General features: G+C 39.0%; 1 protein-coding gene across 1 annotated transcript; it reads left to right on the top strand.

The window, feature by feature from the left end:
- Positions 1–739: 739 nt before the first annotated feature.
- LOC140933113 (uncharacterized) lies at positions 740–16,625 on the top strand. The gene is made up of 8 exons (XM_073382629.1): positions 740–837; positions 1,960–2,017; positions 2,661–2,935; positions 3,636–3,758; positions 4,604–4,739; positions 14,391–14,632; positions 15,270–15,392; positions 16,176–16,625. Exons 2-8 carry the CDS (start codon positions 1,990–1,992, stop codon positions 16,335–16,337), a joined length of 1,089 nt encoding a protein of 362 aa, XP_073238730.1. The 5' UTR covers positions 740–837; positions 1,960–1,989; the 3' UTR covers positions 16,338–16,625.
- Positions 16,626–18,518: the final 1,893 nt, after the last annotated feature.

Here is an 18,518-nt window from a genome sequence, read left to right as displayed (position 1 = left end):
CCTAGAATTCGTAATCATATCAAGTGATTTACTGCAGGGCGGGCCATCATGACAGGCTATGCGGACGGGCCACACTCCCCTCGTGCGCGCGCGTCCTCGATATTTCTCCTTTCGCCCTAAAACAAAACTAGTGCCTGCTACGTATAGGCTAGGCCCGTAAGACAGTTTGTAATTAGCTGGGACAGTGTTTGTACCGAAGTGTCCTTCGTTTTGTATAACGCTTTGAAACTGGATCGAAAAAAACAGTACTTAAATCCAGCTGCGTGACAAAACAAAATGTCTCCTGTAAGCGTTTCTAGCCAGAATGCGGAAGTAACTCCGTGTGCCATAAATGTATATTCTTCTCTTAGGGAGGTACTGCGGGCTCGACAAAATGCTCCTGTAGAGTTACATCAAACGACTTCCATTCCAAATCCACGTCAATTCTTGCCATCCCTAGCAACAGACGACATCCGCAAAAACAGTATAGTGCCTAAATGTACTCTTAAACAACAAAACTGTAACATTAATTTTGGAATTCAATTGATACGAACACAAGTATCAAAACTTTTTGAAAAGATAGAAAATAGCGCGACATGGTTCCTTAATACATGGCTCACACAAGGAGCAATTTAGAATATTTTTGTAATTCAAATTTACTTGCGGGCAGATCAATTTCCGGATAAAGCTAGACACTCAGTCTCACCATCCAATCAGCTTCTTCTACTGGGTCATAGTGCATAATATTATTGCGTCAAAACACCTAAGGAATTATTTCATTGTTTCCTCCTTTCCCAGTTCAATTCATTAATTTCTCAAAGATTTTAGTGTGATTACCAAGCCGGACTTTTGTCTAAGGTAAGGAGACATTGCTTCAATGTCACAGACAGCACGTTTCTAGTTGTTTATTGTATTAGTAGTCTATTTGTTAATTTGCTAAAATGTGTTCATTTTCGTGGCCTTCGTCGGTCTACTGCGCAAGCGAAACCTTACACCCGTGCTAAGAGTTGTTATCCAAATTTACTATTAAGTTCAGTGCTATAGATGACTTAAATAGGAGCTAAGACGAGCAGGAAATCTTTAGGTATAGGTTTTTCTGTATTAAAGTATCCATTCATAAAATGAGCACTTGTTAGATTGAGTCACAGTAGACCACGTTTTCGAACATTCAGTGTCTCGTTATTATCCAGTGATTAGTTACGACCAGTTTCATTTCGATGTAAACCTCCTCTTCTTTGGTTGGTGGAATTCATCTGAGAAAAGCTTAGGCTGCTTAGGGTAAGAAGAAGGGGTTGTTTTGATACCACAGAAAACGAGTCCTTGTTTTTGTTATCTTGGTTGTAATTCTGAATCTGTTAAATTGCTTTGTCATGAAAGCCCTGCCGGTCGTATATGGTCCGTCTGCTATTAGACTTGGACCTGACTTGACGCTTCGAGTTCCAATCATTGGATCAAATTTACGTGAAAATAATAACCTCTTCTTAAATAGAAAAGAAAAGAAATGAAAGGTAAAGTTACCGACAGATTAATCTGTATCGTTTCGTTCAAAATTAAGTAGATTCCTTCTAGTGATCTTTGGCATGGTTGCTTTCGTCCGCTTTTATAAATTGAAGTCGATTTTCCTATCGTGCACTAGTGTTTCGATGCTTTAGTCCGCCAAGTCAACGCTAACTTTTTACTGGCAAAATTCCACCACAGTATACGTATATAAAACTTGATTACCATTCGGAGTCAGTCTGATTGGGAGTTATAAAAGAACTTTTGTTGTTTCTGTAACCGTCAAATTAACCGAATTGCAATGCCCCAGCTAAAATTGATCGAGGTGCTTTCAGTCCAACTTAACTCCAGCGTTAGGCTGGCAACGAGTTTTTTCGATTTCGAAACAATATATTTTGTGTAGATGAACCCTTAAAACGCGAACTACGTCTTAACAGTAACGAATGTGGTATAGTTTTATTCGTTTTATAAATTTTCTTGTAGAACCAGTGACAAGAGGTAACAAAAGAAAATATGGCTGATAACACAAAACTTGTCGAAGGTATGTTAACGTCTATTCCCTGTTTTTAATGTCACGCGATAAAAAATTAAAATGAAAACCATTCAATCAGGAAAGTCCAGAATCTGGGAAATGCTTTGCCGAGATCGGCCAGAATTAGGTTTGTAGGATATATATGCGAGATAGTCGGAAAAACTCATGAAAGTAGAACCTAAGAAGAACGGATAGTTTCTTAGTCTGAATTTCGGTGACGTCATGTAAAAACAGACAATTATCTCGGCGGGTGCCCACCTTAGTATAGAACGCAATTTAGATTATAAGAAATCAGTCAAAACTTTCCCAACGGTGTCCTCAGAGACAGCATTAACAAAGACGGAAAAAGAATTTGGTATTTAGGAGCGAAAACGGGTACGGTATTATTCAAGCAAACCGCCCAGGTGATTTAGCTACAACGTTTTACATAACTTTAGCAACCAAATCACATGACTGCGCTTGCAATTTTGACTGGACTGTTCTGTATTACGTCGCTTGGTAGTTGAACCCGTCCACAGCAACAAGATAGGAACTACCACAGCAACGACCAATGAGTCTATTAATCAATATATATAAATTATGCACATTTTCAACGTAGATGATATTTTATTATTAAATTATTTTCCACTAACAAATTATGTCCCTCTTGAAGATGAAGTGTCGCCCCCACCATATCCAGCACAACAAGTTAACTTGCCTGCTCAGTCAGGTTATTCAGCTCAGCCTGGTTACTCAGCCCAGCCTGGTTACCCAGCCCAGCCTGGTTACCCAGCCCAGCCCGGTTACCCAGCCCAGCCTGGTTACCCACAGCAACCATATAATGCACAGCCGGGGTACCCAGGCCCTCAGCCTTTTACTGGACAACCCATGGGTTATCCACAACCGTACCCAGTGACGCAGCAAAGTTCAACAACGGTGGTTATGCAGGTACGGTTTTTAAATAATATTGTATGGGTGCAGTTGAGGGGAATGCTTAGATCATAAGAACTAAAGAGGTATTAATTTGATGACGTCATGAGCGTGCCCAATGGAAATAGGAAGAAAGCTCCTGCTATGAATTTTTTCTTGCGAATATTCTAGTTTTGTTGTAATTCCTTATGACATGAAGATGTCAGGAAGAAAGTTTCGCATCCGTTAAACGCAGCTGGGTAGGGTGTGTTATATAGCTTCTTAAACGAATGATTTCGCTTCGATTTTTATTTATCTAATTTTTTTTCGCGAAATATTTAAGGAGCTTAAAAAAGGATGCAACAGAAACATCGAATAAAAGAAGCAAGGCTGATTTTACAGTCGGGAATATACATTTTTTGTTACCAATATTTCGCAAGGCACGGCCTTCCTTCTTCAGGGTCTTACATACAATATTGGTGACAAAAAATATATATTCGGGACTGTAAAATCAGCCATGCTTCTTTTGTTCGATATTTCAACTTATAGCTGATGAGATTGAGTTTATTAGGATCGGGTCCTTCTTTTTTGTAACGTTGGTCTTTGCTTCCGAAATTCAATGCACGTTCAGACGTAGTAATTTTCCAATAAAATCGGTAACAGCTAATCTTTAGTTGAATGTAGGAATCTTGTGATTGAAATTATACTAATTGCTTCTCCATTGTATTTCATTTATTAGCCCAGCCAAACAGTCATCTTGCCGATGACTCCTCGTCCACAGAACTGGCTGGCCTTGTCCATTTTGACCTGTTTGTTCTGTTCCTGCCCGATCGGGTTAGCCGCCATTGTCTTCAGTAGCATGGTAAGTCTGTCATTCTTTTTACGTGAAAAGTCGGTTGCTATGGGTAAGTTAAGACGTCATCAGTGGCAAAAGTTCGACCATTTTTTTTAGCATAACTACGCGCTCTTTTTGCACTTTTTCTCTAAAATAAGCAAACAATCAAAGCAAAAGTAACAAAAACGACATAAAAATTATCAAAAGCGTAAAATGTTTCATTAAATGATCATTCACCTCAAGTGTGACATACGCCTTGTTTTTTCCCAATTAAATTTTTTAACTTGAAATGTGAGTTTTCGGTAAATGTTCAAACGGTGGCGGCCGTTTTGAATACTTGTCATTGCTGGGTCTGTGTGACACTTGAGATTAACGAGACGAATGAGTATAATATCTATAAAAGTGCTATTCAGCTTTCCTCGTTCCATTCTTCTTGCGGGATTGCGTTTCCGCTGCCAAAAATTTTCCCTGAAATCGTAAAGTGAGCCTGCTCGCAGGTTATCAAACATTTTGACGCCATCTCTCTTCAGAAATCCAGCTCAACCGCCTAAGCCAATGTAACATTAATGTGACATTAATCCTACCCTGTTATTTTTGGATCGCTAAGTTTTCCTTCTTTGCATTTTCTCTTTTTTCCTTTTTTTCGAAGGCTTATTGATCACTCCTCATACGTTCTTGACTAGTAATTATATTTCATACGTCCTGTTTTTTGTACGGTATTTACCATTTGGCGAAATCTTTCACAACAATTTCAGTTTTAAATGATCTTTAGAATCCCTCCTCTCCTCTGTCTGTTTCGTACCTTGCCTTGCAAAGTTGTGTTATGTCCGTTTTCTGACCTCGATATCTACTATTATCATTATTATTTCCAGGTGGATAGTGCATATGATGGAGGTGATTACGAAGGCGCAAGACGAAACTCAAGAATTGCTATGTGGTTGAATATCTCCTCTCTTCTCTGTGGCGTGGGCTTGTTCGTTTTTATCGTCATTTATTTCGCCACAATATAACTGCCTAGTGCTTTTACCAACTGGACACAAAAAGTCGTCTGCGTTTTTTATACAGTACTTTAACAAGGAGATGAAGTAGTTTTAACCTTGGCTTTGTCGTGTTAAATTACCTTAAGCTTTATAAGTAATGCTCGTTTGTTTGTTTTTGGAACGAAATCTCAACTAGAATTCGTAATCATATCAAGTGATTTACTGGGCGGGCTATGACAGTTTACGCGGGTGGGCCACACTCCCCTCCTGCACGCGCGCGCGTCCTCGATATTCTCCTTTCGCCCTAAAACAAAACCAGCGCCTGTTACGTATAGGCTAGGCCCGTAAGACAGTTTGTAATTAGCTGGGACTGTGTTTATAAGGAAGTGTCCTCCGTTTTGTATAACGCTATGAAACTGGATCGAAAAAAACAGTACTTAAAGCCAGCTGCGTGACAAAGCAAAATGTCTCCTATAAGCGTTAAAATGGTCTAGCCAGAAAGCGGAAGTAACTCCGTGTGCCATAATTGTATATTCTTCTCTTAGCTTTGGAAATCGAAAAAGGTACCGCGGGCTCGACAAAATGCTCCTGTAGAGTGACATCAAACGACTTCCATTCCAAATCCATGTCAATTCTTGCCATCTGTAGCATAGCAACAGACGACACGAAAAACAGTTTCTGTGCCTAAATTTACTCTTAAACAGCAAAACTGTAACATTAATTTTGGAATTCAATTGATACGAACACAACTATCAAAGCTTTTTGAAAAGATAGAAAATAACGCAACATGGATCCTTACTGACATGGCTCACACAAGGAGCAATTTAGAATATTTTGCAATTCAAATTTACTTGCGTGCAGATCAATTTCCGGACAAAGCTCAGCATCCAATCAGCTTCTTCTACTGGGTCATAGTGCATAACATTATTGCGTCAACACGTAAAGAGTTATTTCATAGTTTCCTCCTTTCCCAGTTGAATTCATTAGTTTCTCAAAGATCTGGGTGTGATTTCCAAGCCGGACTTTTGACTAAGGTAAGGAGACATTGCTTCAATGTCACAGACAGCACGTTTGTGGTTGTTTAATGTATTAGTCTATTTGTTAATTTACCACAAAGGGTTCATTTACGTAGCCTTCGTCGGTCGACTGCGCAAGCAAAAGCTTATACCCGTGCTAAGAATTGTTATTCAAATTTACGTTTAAGTTCAGTGCTATAGATGACTTAAATAAGAGCTAAGACAAGCAGGAAATCTTTAGGTTTTTCTGTATTAAAGTATTCATTCATGAAATAAACACTTGTTCGATTGAGTCACAGTAGACCACGTTCGCGAACATTCCGTGTCTCGTTATTATCCAGTGATTAGTTACGATCAGTTTCATTTCGATGTAAACCTCCTCTTTTTTGGTTGGTGGAATTCATCTGGGAAGAGCTTAGGGTAAGAAGAAGGGGTTGTTTTGATACCACAGAAAACGAGTCCTTGTTTTTGTTATCTTGGTTGTAATTCTGAATCTATTAAATAGCTTTGTCATGTCTTCTAGTGCCTTCATGAATGCGGGTTCATTCCTTTATTTTTTTCAGTTTCAATGTTCCGTTGAGTAGACAACAAAGTACTCATATCCTAATTGTAGCGTAAAAAGAAACCATCTTATTTATATGCGCATGCCTGCACTCTCCTCGTTAACCAAACTGAATAATAAGCCTTCCTTTGGTTGTCCTGTAAATGTGTATGGTCCGTCTGCTATTATTATTAGACTTGGACCAACTTGACGCTCCGAGTTCCAATCATTGGACCAAATTTAGGTGAAAATAATGAAAATAATAACCTCTTCTTACTGTAAACAGAAAAGAAAAGGAATGAAAGGTCACGTTACCGACAGATTAATCTGTATCGTTTCGTTCAAAATTAAGTAGATTCCTTCTTGTGATCTTTGGCTTGTTTGCTTTCGTCCGCTTTTATTAATTGAAGTCGATTTTCTTTTCGTACACGTGTGTTTCGATGCTTTAGTCCGCCAAGTCAATAATAACTTTTTACTGGCAAAATTCCACCGCAGTATATAAAAGTTGATTACCATTGGGAGTCAGTCTGATTGGGAGTTATGAAAGAAGTTTTTGTTGTTTCTGTAACTGTCAAATTAACCGAATTGCAATGCACCAGCTAAAATTGATCGAGGTGCTTTCTCAGTGATGGCTACACATTTTACAACGCGGAAACGCCGTGTGCCGAGCTACCGGTAAATGCTTTCTGCCTATAAGTGCGGATATAGGTTCTGAGACGTCATAAATTTCTGCGAGATGTTGTTGAAGTAGAAGACCCTTGGTAACTATAATCTTTCTGAGGACTTAACGATCGGTATGGTCTGCGTTCTTAACTGTAAAGGCTTTTTATTAGGGCTATTCGACCCTCTGTAGCTCAATCCAATACTTGTGCTATTTTTTCGCATTGTTTCGGTATTGATTTTGCGCTTTTAAGACTGTCAGCTGAAATCAGGATTGAAATATAAGTTTCCGTTCGAGATATCGCAATAAGGACGCAACGTGATTAAGATGGCGCTTTTCAAAATGCCATTCAAAGTGATCCAGGACGAATATAATTTCTACTGTCGTTCAATTATTGTAACCTCACCTGGGCATCTACATATGCCTCCTACCTTGAACCCCTTTATCTACTCCAAAAGAAAGCCATTCGAATGATCACCTTTAATTTTCTCCTCCACGAACTCGTTCTAAGCCTCTTTTCTCGAAGCTTAAGAGCCAATGTCTGTAATTTTCGAGAATCGGTTGACAGTCATGAATTTTTGAATTTCTTCATATTTCGCCCAAATAATCTCTATAGTACACTAATTTCAAAAATCACGTTAAAACTTGTAACTGCTTTTTATTTTTTCAGGAAGCAGGCAAAGTTTGATAAACTCTAAATCGGCGCTCTTTCGAGTATGAAATTAGCGAAAATTGAGCATTTTCTTCGCGCTCGTACATAAATAAAGCACGAAAAGCACGTGCAACAAGCAAGTTTCGACGCTTGGAATATTAATCCTTCGCAAACATAAGTTACTTCGACATTTAAACCCTAGTCAGAGTTGTAACGGTTTCAGATTATATTTCGGCGTTTCTGCTCGGTTTAACATGATTCCTGTCAGCTGATTTTTGCGATAAACCATAATGAAGAGACACGAATACGCAGTTCAAATCACAGTTAGGAGGGGGGAATATTGTCGAAATACTCGCTTGCTATAGTTTTAATCGTATTGAAACCTTGAAATCAGAAAAGTTATTTACTTACCTGAACTTAAATGCTACACGGGTTCACAGTACCGCTGATTAAATTCTGCATCACGGCAGAATCAAAGTTAAGTTTGTATATGTTTTCAATCTGTCAACATGAGGGAAGATGACATTCCGGAAGTGCGTGACGCGTAACGCGCCGGAAAAGAAATTCCTGGTATATAAAGTGTTTTACGGTGTAAGTCGTTGTTGTATGTTCGTATAGCATCTCGCACATATTCAAACTTGGTTTGTGGCGCCTGTGGCCCCAGTAATGCTGAATTTATTGCGATCATAGAAAAGATGTCGTGAGTCACTTGGTATGCTCCTGACTTGTTAGTCACGTGAGTATGTAGGGCAATAACCAAACATCGACCCTACCATGTAGGCCTTTCCCGATTGCGCTGAGCACCTTTTGAGCACTTTTTTGAGTTTGGAGCACTATTTTGCATTTTGAGCACCCTTAAGCACTTTGGGCAACATTTGAGCAATATTTCACATTTCGAGCAAATTTCGAGCAACATATGTCTTCTAAAACATTTTAAAGCAAAAACTGTGTGTCGCTCGCAACGAGAACCGTGTTCAAGGTCATAAATTTGAAAAACTAATGATGTTGTCAAGAATAAAAGACCGTTGACATGGAAAGGCACGTGGACTTATCCTTACTGAGCGTGAGAACAGAAGTTTCTGATTGGCTGATGTATCATGCGTGTGTCATCTCAAATTTCTAAATCATCTGATGTCTAGGCTTTGTACTACTACGAGTACTGCTGAATTTATTTACAATTCGTAACCGGCTTTAGTTTTTTAAAAATATTATTGTTCTATATTCTATCAACCTTTCGTAACAACCTGTCGAATAACACTACGCAAAATAGATTGTTAATTACTTGAGTAAAAATTGACATATTTACGAAAAGCTTAGAGGTAACTGTACACAACTTTTAGCACTTTTTGAGCACTATTCTGAGATTTTGAGCACTTTTTGAGCACTTTTTAGCCATTTTTGCCAGCACTTTTTTAGGATTTTTCGAGAGCAATCGGGAAAGGCCTACTACCATGTTAATGATACAAGTAAGGTTTTCTGCATTTACGTTAGGTGGTCTTTGTTTGATCCACAAAAATTGGCGCATGACTGAAATAAGAGTTTTTTCACATCACCGCTAAATGTTTGGTTCCGGGTGGCGGTGCAACAAATCACGTGGTACCGTTCTAGATCAGCCTACTGGCTGCTCATAGAGGGGTCCATAAAGGCACATCGATTGATGACTCTGTAAGGCCTGAAGAAAATAATATACGCAGACGTTTCGGCTGAGCGACGAAGGTGCAGCTTTTACACTCTTTTTTCGTTTCGAAAAAAGACGAGCACGCGAGAGGTCTCAGGTGACTATGCTAACGTCATGAAAAGTCTACTTAGCTTGTTTAAGTTTAGGGCAGGAGGAAGAGATGGGTGGGTTGGTTGGCATTGGGTTCTCCATTAGGATCAACCCTACACATACAAAAATTCATGTCTTGATCACTACATTTAGAGCTAGTAGACTTTGTTTGATCCACAAAATTCGCGCATAAAAATAAAAGTTTTTCCTCGTCACCGCTAAATGCTTGGTTCCGGGTGGCGGAGCACAAATCACGTTGTAGCGTTCCAGAACAGCCTACTGGCTGCTCATTTAAAAGGGGTCCGTAAAGGCACATTAATTGATGACTCTGTGCGGCCTGAAGAAAATTATATACGCAGACGTTTTCTGAGCGACGAAGTTGCTGCCTTTACAGTTTTTTTTCTTTTCGGAAAGGGCCACTAACCTCTCTCCTTGCTCCTCGCCGCTAGGCGGTCGTTTTTGCCTGAGAGATACCACTACGAAGGGGTTTTAGCACGCAAGTCACTACTGGTGCAGACCTAGGAAAAGGGCATTCTCCATCTGAAATTTAAATAGAAATGAAAGGCTATTTTGAGCCTTTTCTCTCTTTTCTCCGCAACGTATTTGGTTAAAAGATAGTAAGTAAAATGGCTGAGGCATTTTAAAGCATTTTTTCATTTACGCGACGGATTTTGGCGTTATGAAAATAAACTTGTCAGTGAATTGGTTTATTTTCTAGCGTGCGAACAAGTGCCGGGGGGTGGTGGCGGATAGAGCCAGGTGATTGTTCCCTTTTTTAGGTAGGAGCTAGCAGTACGTGCATTCTGGCCCAAGGCCAAACTGTGTAGACTGGCCTTTAAGGGCCTCTATTCGGGGGTGTGGGATCAGATAAAGTACAATTCGTCAACAGCAGGTTGAGGTCTCACCAGAAGATGCCCTTGCTGCAGAGGAGCAAAGCAATACCTTTCAGTAATTTAGACAAGTTAAATACTTGTATTTCGCTTATCAAATGTGTCCATTGTCCATTGTCGATTTGTGGTTTTTCAGGAACGTTCTTTTGCGGAGCATTGGCCAATTTTCCTTAAACAGTTTTACTCGTTTCCATTTCCCTGCTCTACCTTCATGTGGTATATGGCGTACGTGTGTACCTAAACCACTCAATTCATACAGAGGTGATCGATAGAGAGGTCTGTACGCCAAGCGGGGTTAAGATTAGTTTATCACAAGCAAAGGCTCAAAAGGTTAAGTGCAAATAAAAGAAAACTAGTGTGAAAAGTTTTGCAGACTCGGCTTAGTAACTCTATTTGTTTTCTTTCTCTATTTGAGTTTCGGCTGGTACATCCTAAAATCAAGTTTAGTTCCACATGTTTTGGAGAATATAAAATATAAAACTAAAAAAAAAACAGTGTTAATTGTCATTTTATTTTTTCTTGTACACTCGTGCGACGATTCATCCTTTTCTGTACGGTTGCGTGACCCGACTCAGATCACACACCGGCTTTCATCACGCAACACAGCATTAAGTCCGAGGCTAAACGACGGAAGATTTCAGTAAACTGCGGCCACTTGCAGTTGAAACGACTGTGGTAAGTAAATTCTTAGAGATCTCGAATCCCATTTAGAGCTAGCACGCCGTTTCTAGCGGCTTTATTTTAGGTGCAGAAACTCAAGGTCAATATTTACACTCAATGAGGACTTAATCTGAGCGTCGTCTTTTTCAGCTACTTGCGTGCAATCAAATGCAGTGTTAATCTACTTAGTTTTTTTTTTTTGTAACCATCAAATTGAAAAGCGTTTTTCAAAAGATTTTAAGAGCTTCCCGTAATGTGCCCCTTGTAAAAGAAGCTAAGTTTGCAAAAACTTTTGGGTGCCTACAGTCGCGGCTAGCTTGTTTGAGCGTTCCAACGTACGAAACTACCCTGCACGTTTCGGTGTCTCAGCGACGCACTTTTGTAATGCCGCCAAAAATTTTTTAACACAAGAAACGGCAAAGGATGTGCTTTAAAATAGTGTTTGTTTCATGTTGAAATTCCATGTATCAATTGTTTTTTTCAATGGTGAAGTTAGGTCAAACTTGTCATTTTTGAAAAGAGCCGAAATCGTGTTTCTTCTTGCGGCCGACACAGCCACATTTAAGCAGCTTATCTAAAGATAATTGCTGAATTATAAAGCACAAGTCTGTGTTTGCTTTGTGACTTGATTTCATTTAGAGATATCATCACGTTTTTATGTACGAGCGCGAAGAAAATGCTTAATTTTCGCTAATTTCATACTCGAAAGAGCGCCGATTTAGCGTTTTTCAAACTTTGCCCGATTCAGGAAAAAATAAAAAGCCGTTACAAGTTTTAATGTGATTTTTGAAATAAGTGTACTATAGAGATCATTTGGGCAAAATATGAAGAAATTCAAAAATTCACGACTGTCAACCGATTCTCGAAAATTACAGACATTGGCTCTTAATATTCTTTCTCTCCATTCACTTTATAAATTTCATGTTTCTTGTTTTGTATTCTCACACTTTAATCGCCTTTTACCTGCCTCTCTTTCCTCGCTCCTCCACTTTAATCGTGATTTTCATGATTATCTAACTCGTTCTCGTTTCAACTTGCATAAAATGTCCCTCAGGTATCAGTTTGCGATTAGTTCTCAAGCCCCGACTATTTGGAACGATATTCTCTTGACTGTCCGTGACAGCCTTACCACTAGTAACTTTAAAAAAAACCTAAAACTTCACTTTTTAAGCCTGAATTGAACTAGCGCAGGATTCTCATAGTTTATTGTTAGTTTATTTGTCACTAGTTCCTTCTCTGTTATAGGACTGCATGCATGTAAACTTATTTAATTTCAGTTTTGTATCTTGTTTTAGTTTTGTAGTTTAGCCTACAGTCTTCATTTCTATACAAAATAATTTCTGTCATTCTGACCACAGGCCGTATAATCCCCCGGCTTTGGCTTTACTGAGTTTGTACTATATGAGCGATGGAATGATAAAGTTACAGTTAAGTTAAAAAGGCCTCGCGTTTCCTAATACGTTACGTTTCCAACTCATCGCGACTAATCTCGGCCTACAAAACCTACTATCGAAATTGCCACTAACGTTTTCTTCTGGTGACTTCATTAAAATATAAATGTTACTCGTCAATACTAGACCACCGTATATTTAATACTGCAGACGCTTCTTCACTGCAGCCATCTTGTTATGCCCATTGAGTTGCGCAGTGTAAGGGAATCGGGGAAAGTTTTGCTTGTGCAATCGGAAATCGAGGCTTTACATCCGGAATACAACTCCAGGAATTCGGATCCCGGTAACGCTTGGAATCAAGTCTGGAATACAAGTTCCACTGACCGGGATCCAGTATCTAAAATCCGGAATCCACCGTGTGAAATGCAGAATCCAAGACTGTCTTGGATGTGCTTGGATGGGGAGACGGAGGGGGGCAGTCCAACTTAACTCCAGCGTTAGGCTGGCAACGACGAGTTGTTTCGATGCGAAACAATATGTTTTGTGTGGATGGACCCTTAAAATGCGAACTACGTACTAACAGTAACGAATGTGGTATAGTTTTATTCGTTTTATAAATTTTCCTGTAGAACCAGTGACAAGAGGTAACGAAAGAAAATATGTCTGATAAAACAAGACTTGTCGAAGGTATGTTAACGTCTATTCCCTGTTTTTACTGTCACGCGATAAAAAATTAAAATACAAACCATTCAATGAGGAAAGTCCAGAACCTGGGAAATACTTTGCCAAGATCGGCCAGAATTAGGTTTGTAGGATATTTCATATGCGAGGTAGTCGGAAAAACGTTTTGCCCAAATTTATAAAGTTTTGTATAGAGACGCCATGTTGATGTCCCTTTGAGAGGCACATATATGGCCAAAGGAAACCATCAGAAACATCTGTTTTTGAGTTTCCCTACCAACGCGTAAATTCATCGCTTGAAGAACTCTTAAAGATTAAAGTAATATTTATTCTGAGACAAGGGATGATTAGATAGCAAAATCTCAAAAAATTTGTAACGTTTTGAACCCTAACAAGCAATTTCCCGGTCGCCAGCAAAAGCCAGAAAATTCAAGCGTCTTCTAGCGCAAAAAAGGAACCTTTTCGAACCGAAAATTTGTGTAAATTAAGGTTTTTAGGTCCTATAATACCTCATGAAAGTAGAACCTAAGAAGAACCGATAGTTTCTTAGTCTGAATTTCGGTGACGTCATGTAAAAACCGAGAATTATCTCGGCGGGTGCCCACCTTAGTATACAACGCAATTTAGATTATAAGAAATCAGTCAAAACGTTCCCAACGGTGTCCTCAGAGACAGCAATAAAAAGACTGAAAAAGAATTTGGTACTTAGGAACGAAAACGGGTACAGTATTATTCAAGCAAACCGCCTAGATGATTTAGCTACAACGTTTTACATAACTTTAGCAACCAAATTACCACTGGGCTTGCAATTTTGACTGGACTGTTCTGTATTACGTCACTTGGTGGTTGCACGCGTCCACAGCAACTAGGTAGGAACTACCACAGCAGTGACCAATGGGTCTATTAATCAATATATATAAATAGACCTTTTTACCGATACGGTGGGGCCATTTTGAATTCATTCGATTTAAGGAGTATTATAGGATGCCCAGGGGGCATAAACACATTTCGTTTGTATTTTCGAGGGCTTTTTGGGACATTTTTTCTTACTGTTTTCTAAGAATAATAGAACAAGATCCTTGTGCCTTGTTTGGATGTAATAATGATCGCCTTTTTCCCGAGAAATATATAGTGAAAGACCATATTTCTATTACTAACTAGAAAAAGGCGATCATTATTACATCCAAACACGGCACAAGGACCTTTTTTCCCATTGCAATCTTATTCTAAGAAAACGTTAAGAAAAAATGTCCCGAAAAGCGCTCAAAATTATAAACGAAATGTGCCCATGACCCCTGGGCATCCTATAATACTCCTTAAAACGGTTTAATTCAATATGGCCGCCGTATCGGTAAAAAGGTCTACTATGTATATTTTTCAACATAGATGATATTTTATTATTAAATTATTTTCCACTAGCAAATTATGTCCCTCTTGAAGAGGAAGTGTCGCCCCCACCATATGCACCACAACAAGTTAACTTGCCTGCTCAGTTAGGTTATTCAGCTCAGCCTGGTTACCCAGCCCAGCCTGGTTACCCACAGCAACCATATAATGCACAGCCGGGGTACCCAGGCCCCCAGCCTTTTACCGGACAACCCATGGGTTATCCACAACCGTACCCAACGACGCAGCAAAGTTCAACAACGGTGGTTATGCAGGTACGGTTTTTAAATAATATTGTATGAGTGCAGTTAAGAGGAATGCTTAGATCATAAGAACAGAAGAGGTATTAATTTGATGACGTCATGAGCGTGCCCAATGGAAATAGGAAGAAAGCTCCTGCTATGAATTTTTTCTTTCGAATATTCTAGTTTTGTTATAATGCTTTATGACATGAAGATGTCAGGAAGAAAATTTGGCGTCCGTTAAACGCAGCTGGATAGGGTGTGAAATATTTAATGAGCTTAAAAAAGGATGCAACAGAAACATCGAATAAAAGAAGCAAGGCTGATTTTACAGTCGGGAGTATACATTTTTTGTTACCAATATTTCGCAAGGCACGGCCTTCCTTCTTCAGGGTCTTACATACAGTATTGGTAACAAAAAATATATATTCGGGACTGTAAAATCAGCCATGCTTCTTTTGTTCGATATTTCAACTTATAGCTGATCAGATTGAGTTTATTAGGATCGGGTCCTTCTTTTTTGTAACGTTGGTCTTTGCTTCCGAAATTCAGATGTAGTCAGATGTAGTAAATTTCCAATAAAATCAGTAACAGCTAATCTTTAGTTGAATACAGGAATCTTGTGATTGAAATTATACTAATTGCTTCTCCATTGTATTTTATTTATTAGCCCAGCCAAACAGTCATCTTGCCGATGACTCCTCGTCCACAGAACTGGCTGGTCTTGTCCATTTTGACCTGTTTGTTCTGTGCCTGGCCGATCGGGTTAGCCGCCATTGTCTTCAGTAGCATGGTAAGTCTGTCATGCTTTTTAAGTTGATTAATCTAGTAAAGCTTTGGAACTTACAAGCGTGAGCAGTGGTTCCACCTTCCCCCCACGCTGGCTCTGCAACCTCCATCTTGAGTAGCTTTGTAGTTATTGTCACCCTTGTATGAAAAGTCGATTGCTATGGTTACGAGTTAAGACGTCACCAGTGGCAAGAGTTCGACCATTTTTTTTTAGCATAACTACGCAATTTCGTGGCGGCCGTTTTGAATACTTGTCATTGCTGGGTCTGTGTGGCACTTGAGATCAACGAGACGAGTGAGTATAATGGCTATAAAAGTGCTATTCAGCTTTCCTCGGTCCATTCTTCTTGCGAGATGGCGTTTCCGCTGCCAAAAATTTTCCCTGAAATCGCACAAGTGACCCTGCTCGCAGGGTGTTATGAAACATTTTGACGCCATCTCTCTTCAGAAATCCAGCTCAACCGCCTAAGCCAATGTACCATTAATGTGACATTAATCCTACTCTGTTATTTTTGGAACGCTAAGTTTTCCGTCGGTGCATTTTTTCTTTCTTCCTTTTTTTCGAAGGCTTATTGATCACTACTCGTTCTTGACTAGTAATTATATTTCATACGTCCTGTTTTTTGTACAGTATTTACAATTTGGGTAAATCTTTCACAACAATTTCAGTTTTAAATGAATCTTTAGAATCCCTCCTCTCCTCTCTCTGTACCGTACCTTGCCTTGCAAAGTTGTGTAATCTCCGTTTTCTGACCTCGATATCTACTATTATCATTATTATTTCCAGGTGGATAGTGCATATGATGGAGGTGATTACGAAGGCGCAAGACGAAACTCAAGAATTGCTATGTGGTTGAATATCGCCTCTATCCTCTGTGGCGTGGGCGCGATCGTTTTTATCATCATTTATTACACCGCAATAGTTGCCTCTTACAGTGACACTAGATGATTTTACCAACTGGACACAAAAAGTCGTCTGCGTTTTTTATACAGTACTTTAACAAGGAGATGAAGTAGTTTTAACCTTGGCTTTGACGTGTTAAATTACCTTAAGCTTTTTGAGTATTGCTCGTTTGTTTGTTTTTGGAACGAAATCGCGTGAAGAGGAAACTGTACTCTTTTTGTATCGAATATGAAGTGAAAATGAAACTACATATTACACGTAATTGTAGGCAAAGTTAATAGTAAAAGCAAAAGTGTTTTTAGTTGTGTAAAAAAATAAAATACCTGTAACTTATATTTTGCTTTTTCGCGTTGACGATTGGGCTATTATAATCGTTAAAACAAGGGTTACTAGGGGTACTGTCATACCGGAAAGTCACCACACTTTCTTACCACACTGACAAAAACTCGACTAAAAAATCAGTATTCGGATTTCTTGCTCGGCTCACAAACTTGGCACAAAGGAGCCTTAGAGATTTAGCTCCTGGGCATCACAGTCGAGCGCAGCGAAGACGAGAAGTGGGTGGAAAAGCGTTTAAAATTTCAGGGCTTTGTACTGGTGGGAGGAGAGACGAAGTCTCGATGGGAACGCCCCAGTCATTTAGCAGCCATTTAAAGCTGATCTTAAATCATGCTTTCATGGCCACTGCCATAGTCACCAACCACATACACGGCATCTAAATTGTTCCTATGGCATGGCTCTCTTTGGCCCCCAGTTTTTGTACCCATGACATGGTAACCATCATACACTACATGACATTAAGAGCCATTATTCTTGATCACACACAATGCATTCATCTTGCGTGACATTCTCAGAAAAACAGGAAGACGATGATGTAATCTCTTGGGGAATTCCCCAAGAACATCTAAGTCTTGTGATTTATCAGGTGAAGCAAAAACTAACTTTTAATCAAGGAAAATACAAAACTTTTTATCCACTTTCTTCTCCGTTTTTAATCCCTCTTTTTCAACAATTTTGTCAATAGCATCCTTTTTCCATTTATGTATTAATTTCCAATTGTGCCTCTTCCTTTGTTCTCTTTCTGTAACTCACGTGTATTTAGCATCTTTTTTGTCAGTTGTGTAATATTTGTTTTCCTCATTATCTTTTATCTAAAATTTTGTATCCAATTGTTTTATTCTCTCTTGTAAGTCATCTTTTGTTTCAATTTTTACTTGCTACTCAATCTTTTTTGTTTGTTTGGATTGTATCTTGTTCAAAACACGTTTTCCATATCTGTCTGCAAACTCTCCTTTATGTTTATTCTCAACAGCTTCAAGGCTCTTTTTGTCCGCACTTGAAGCATTTACAATGAGTTCCATCTTGATAGTATCTGTGGAGTTCTTGTCAATGTACTCATACACACTGCTATTTTTGTTTGTCAAATGCCCTTTTAACCCAGTCCTCAGTTCCTCTCATGTTGACCCAATATATATTTTGTCATCAATCGTTATCTCATAAATTTTGCCAGTTTCGAACCGACTATTAGACCTTGCATTTGCCATTTTTAAAAGTGCTTGCTTTCTTGGGTAATATCTTTCGTTTATTTGACTGTTACATCAGATACGTTGTAATGCTCATTTAATATCACAGCCTTGGTATTTGTAAGCTGTTACACTGAATGAGCACAGGAGTAAAATAATGTGCAAACTCATTCTTTTCAAACCAAAAATCATTGACTTTCAAACTATCACCCTTGATTTCCTCAATTATAAACTCCATTGTGTTAAATATATCCTTGTCCTTTATGTTGTGTGTTGCTAATATTGGCATTTCCTCCCTCACTTCGTATGTCTCCCTTTTATTGTTTTAATTGGAATCAATCATTATTGCCTCTTTGTTATTCTCCTTGATAAATCTTTTGCAACACTCATCTGCGGCCTTCTTTCTTGTATCATTCAAATAACAAATACCGTAAAATTCCGAAAATAAGCCCCTCCATGGATACGCCCCCCAAACCGTTAACGCTAAAATTGAACCCCTCCAAATAGCCCCTCCAAATATAAGCCTCCCCGGGGGCTTGTACTTGGAAAATTGCAAACAAAGTAAAACAAAGCAAAAACGGTAAATTTACTCCCAACTAAAAGGCTAGCCCTATCGATTTTGAAACACAAATTTCCCTCCGGATATACGCCCCTCCAAAAACAAGCCCCTCAATATCCTTAATCCATATCCTTATTATTTTTC

The sequence above is a fragment of the Porites lutea genome, chromosome 4 (genome assembly GCF_958299795.1).
Source record: "Porites lutea chromosome 4, jaPorLute2.1, whole genome shotgun sequence".
Taxonomy (NCBI): Eukaryota; Metazoa; Cnidaria; class Anthozoa; order Scleractinia; family Poritidae; genus Porites; species Porites lutea.
Note: the sequence above shows the minus strand (reverse complement) of the source record. Positions and strands in the feature narration are given on the sequence as shown.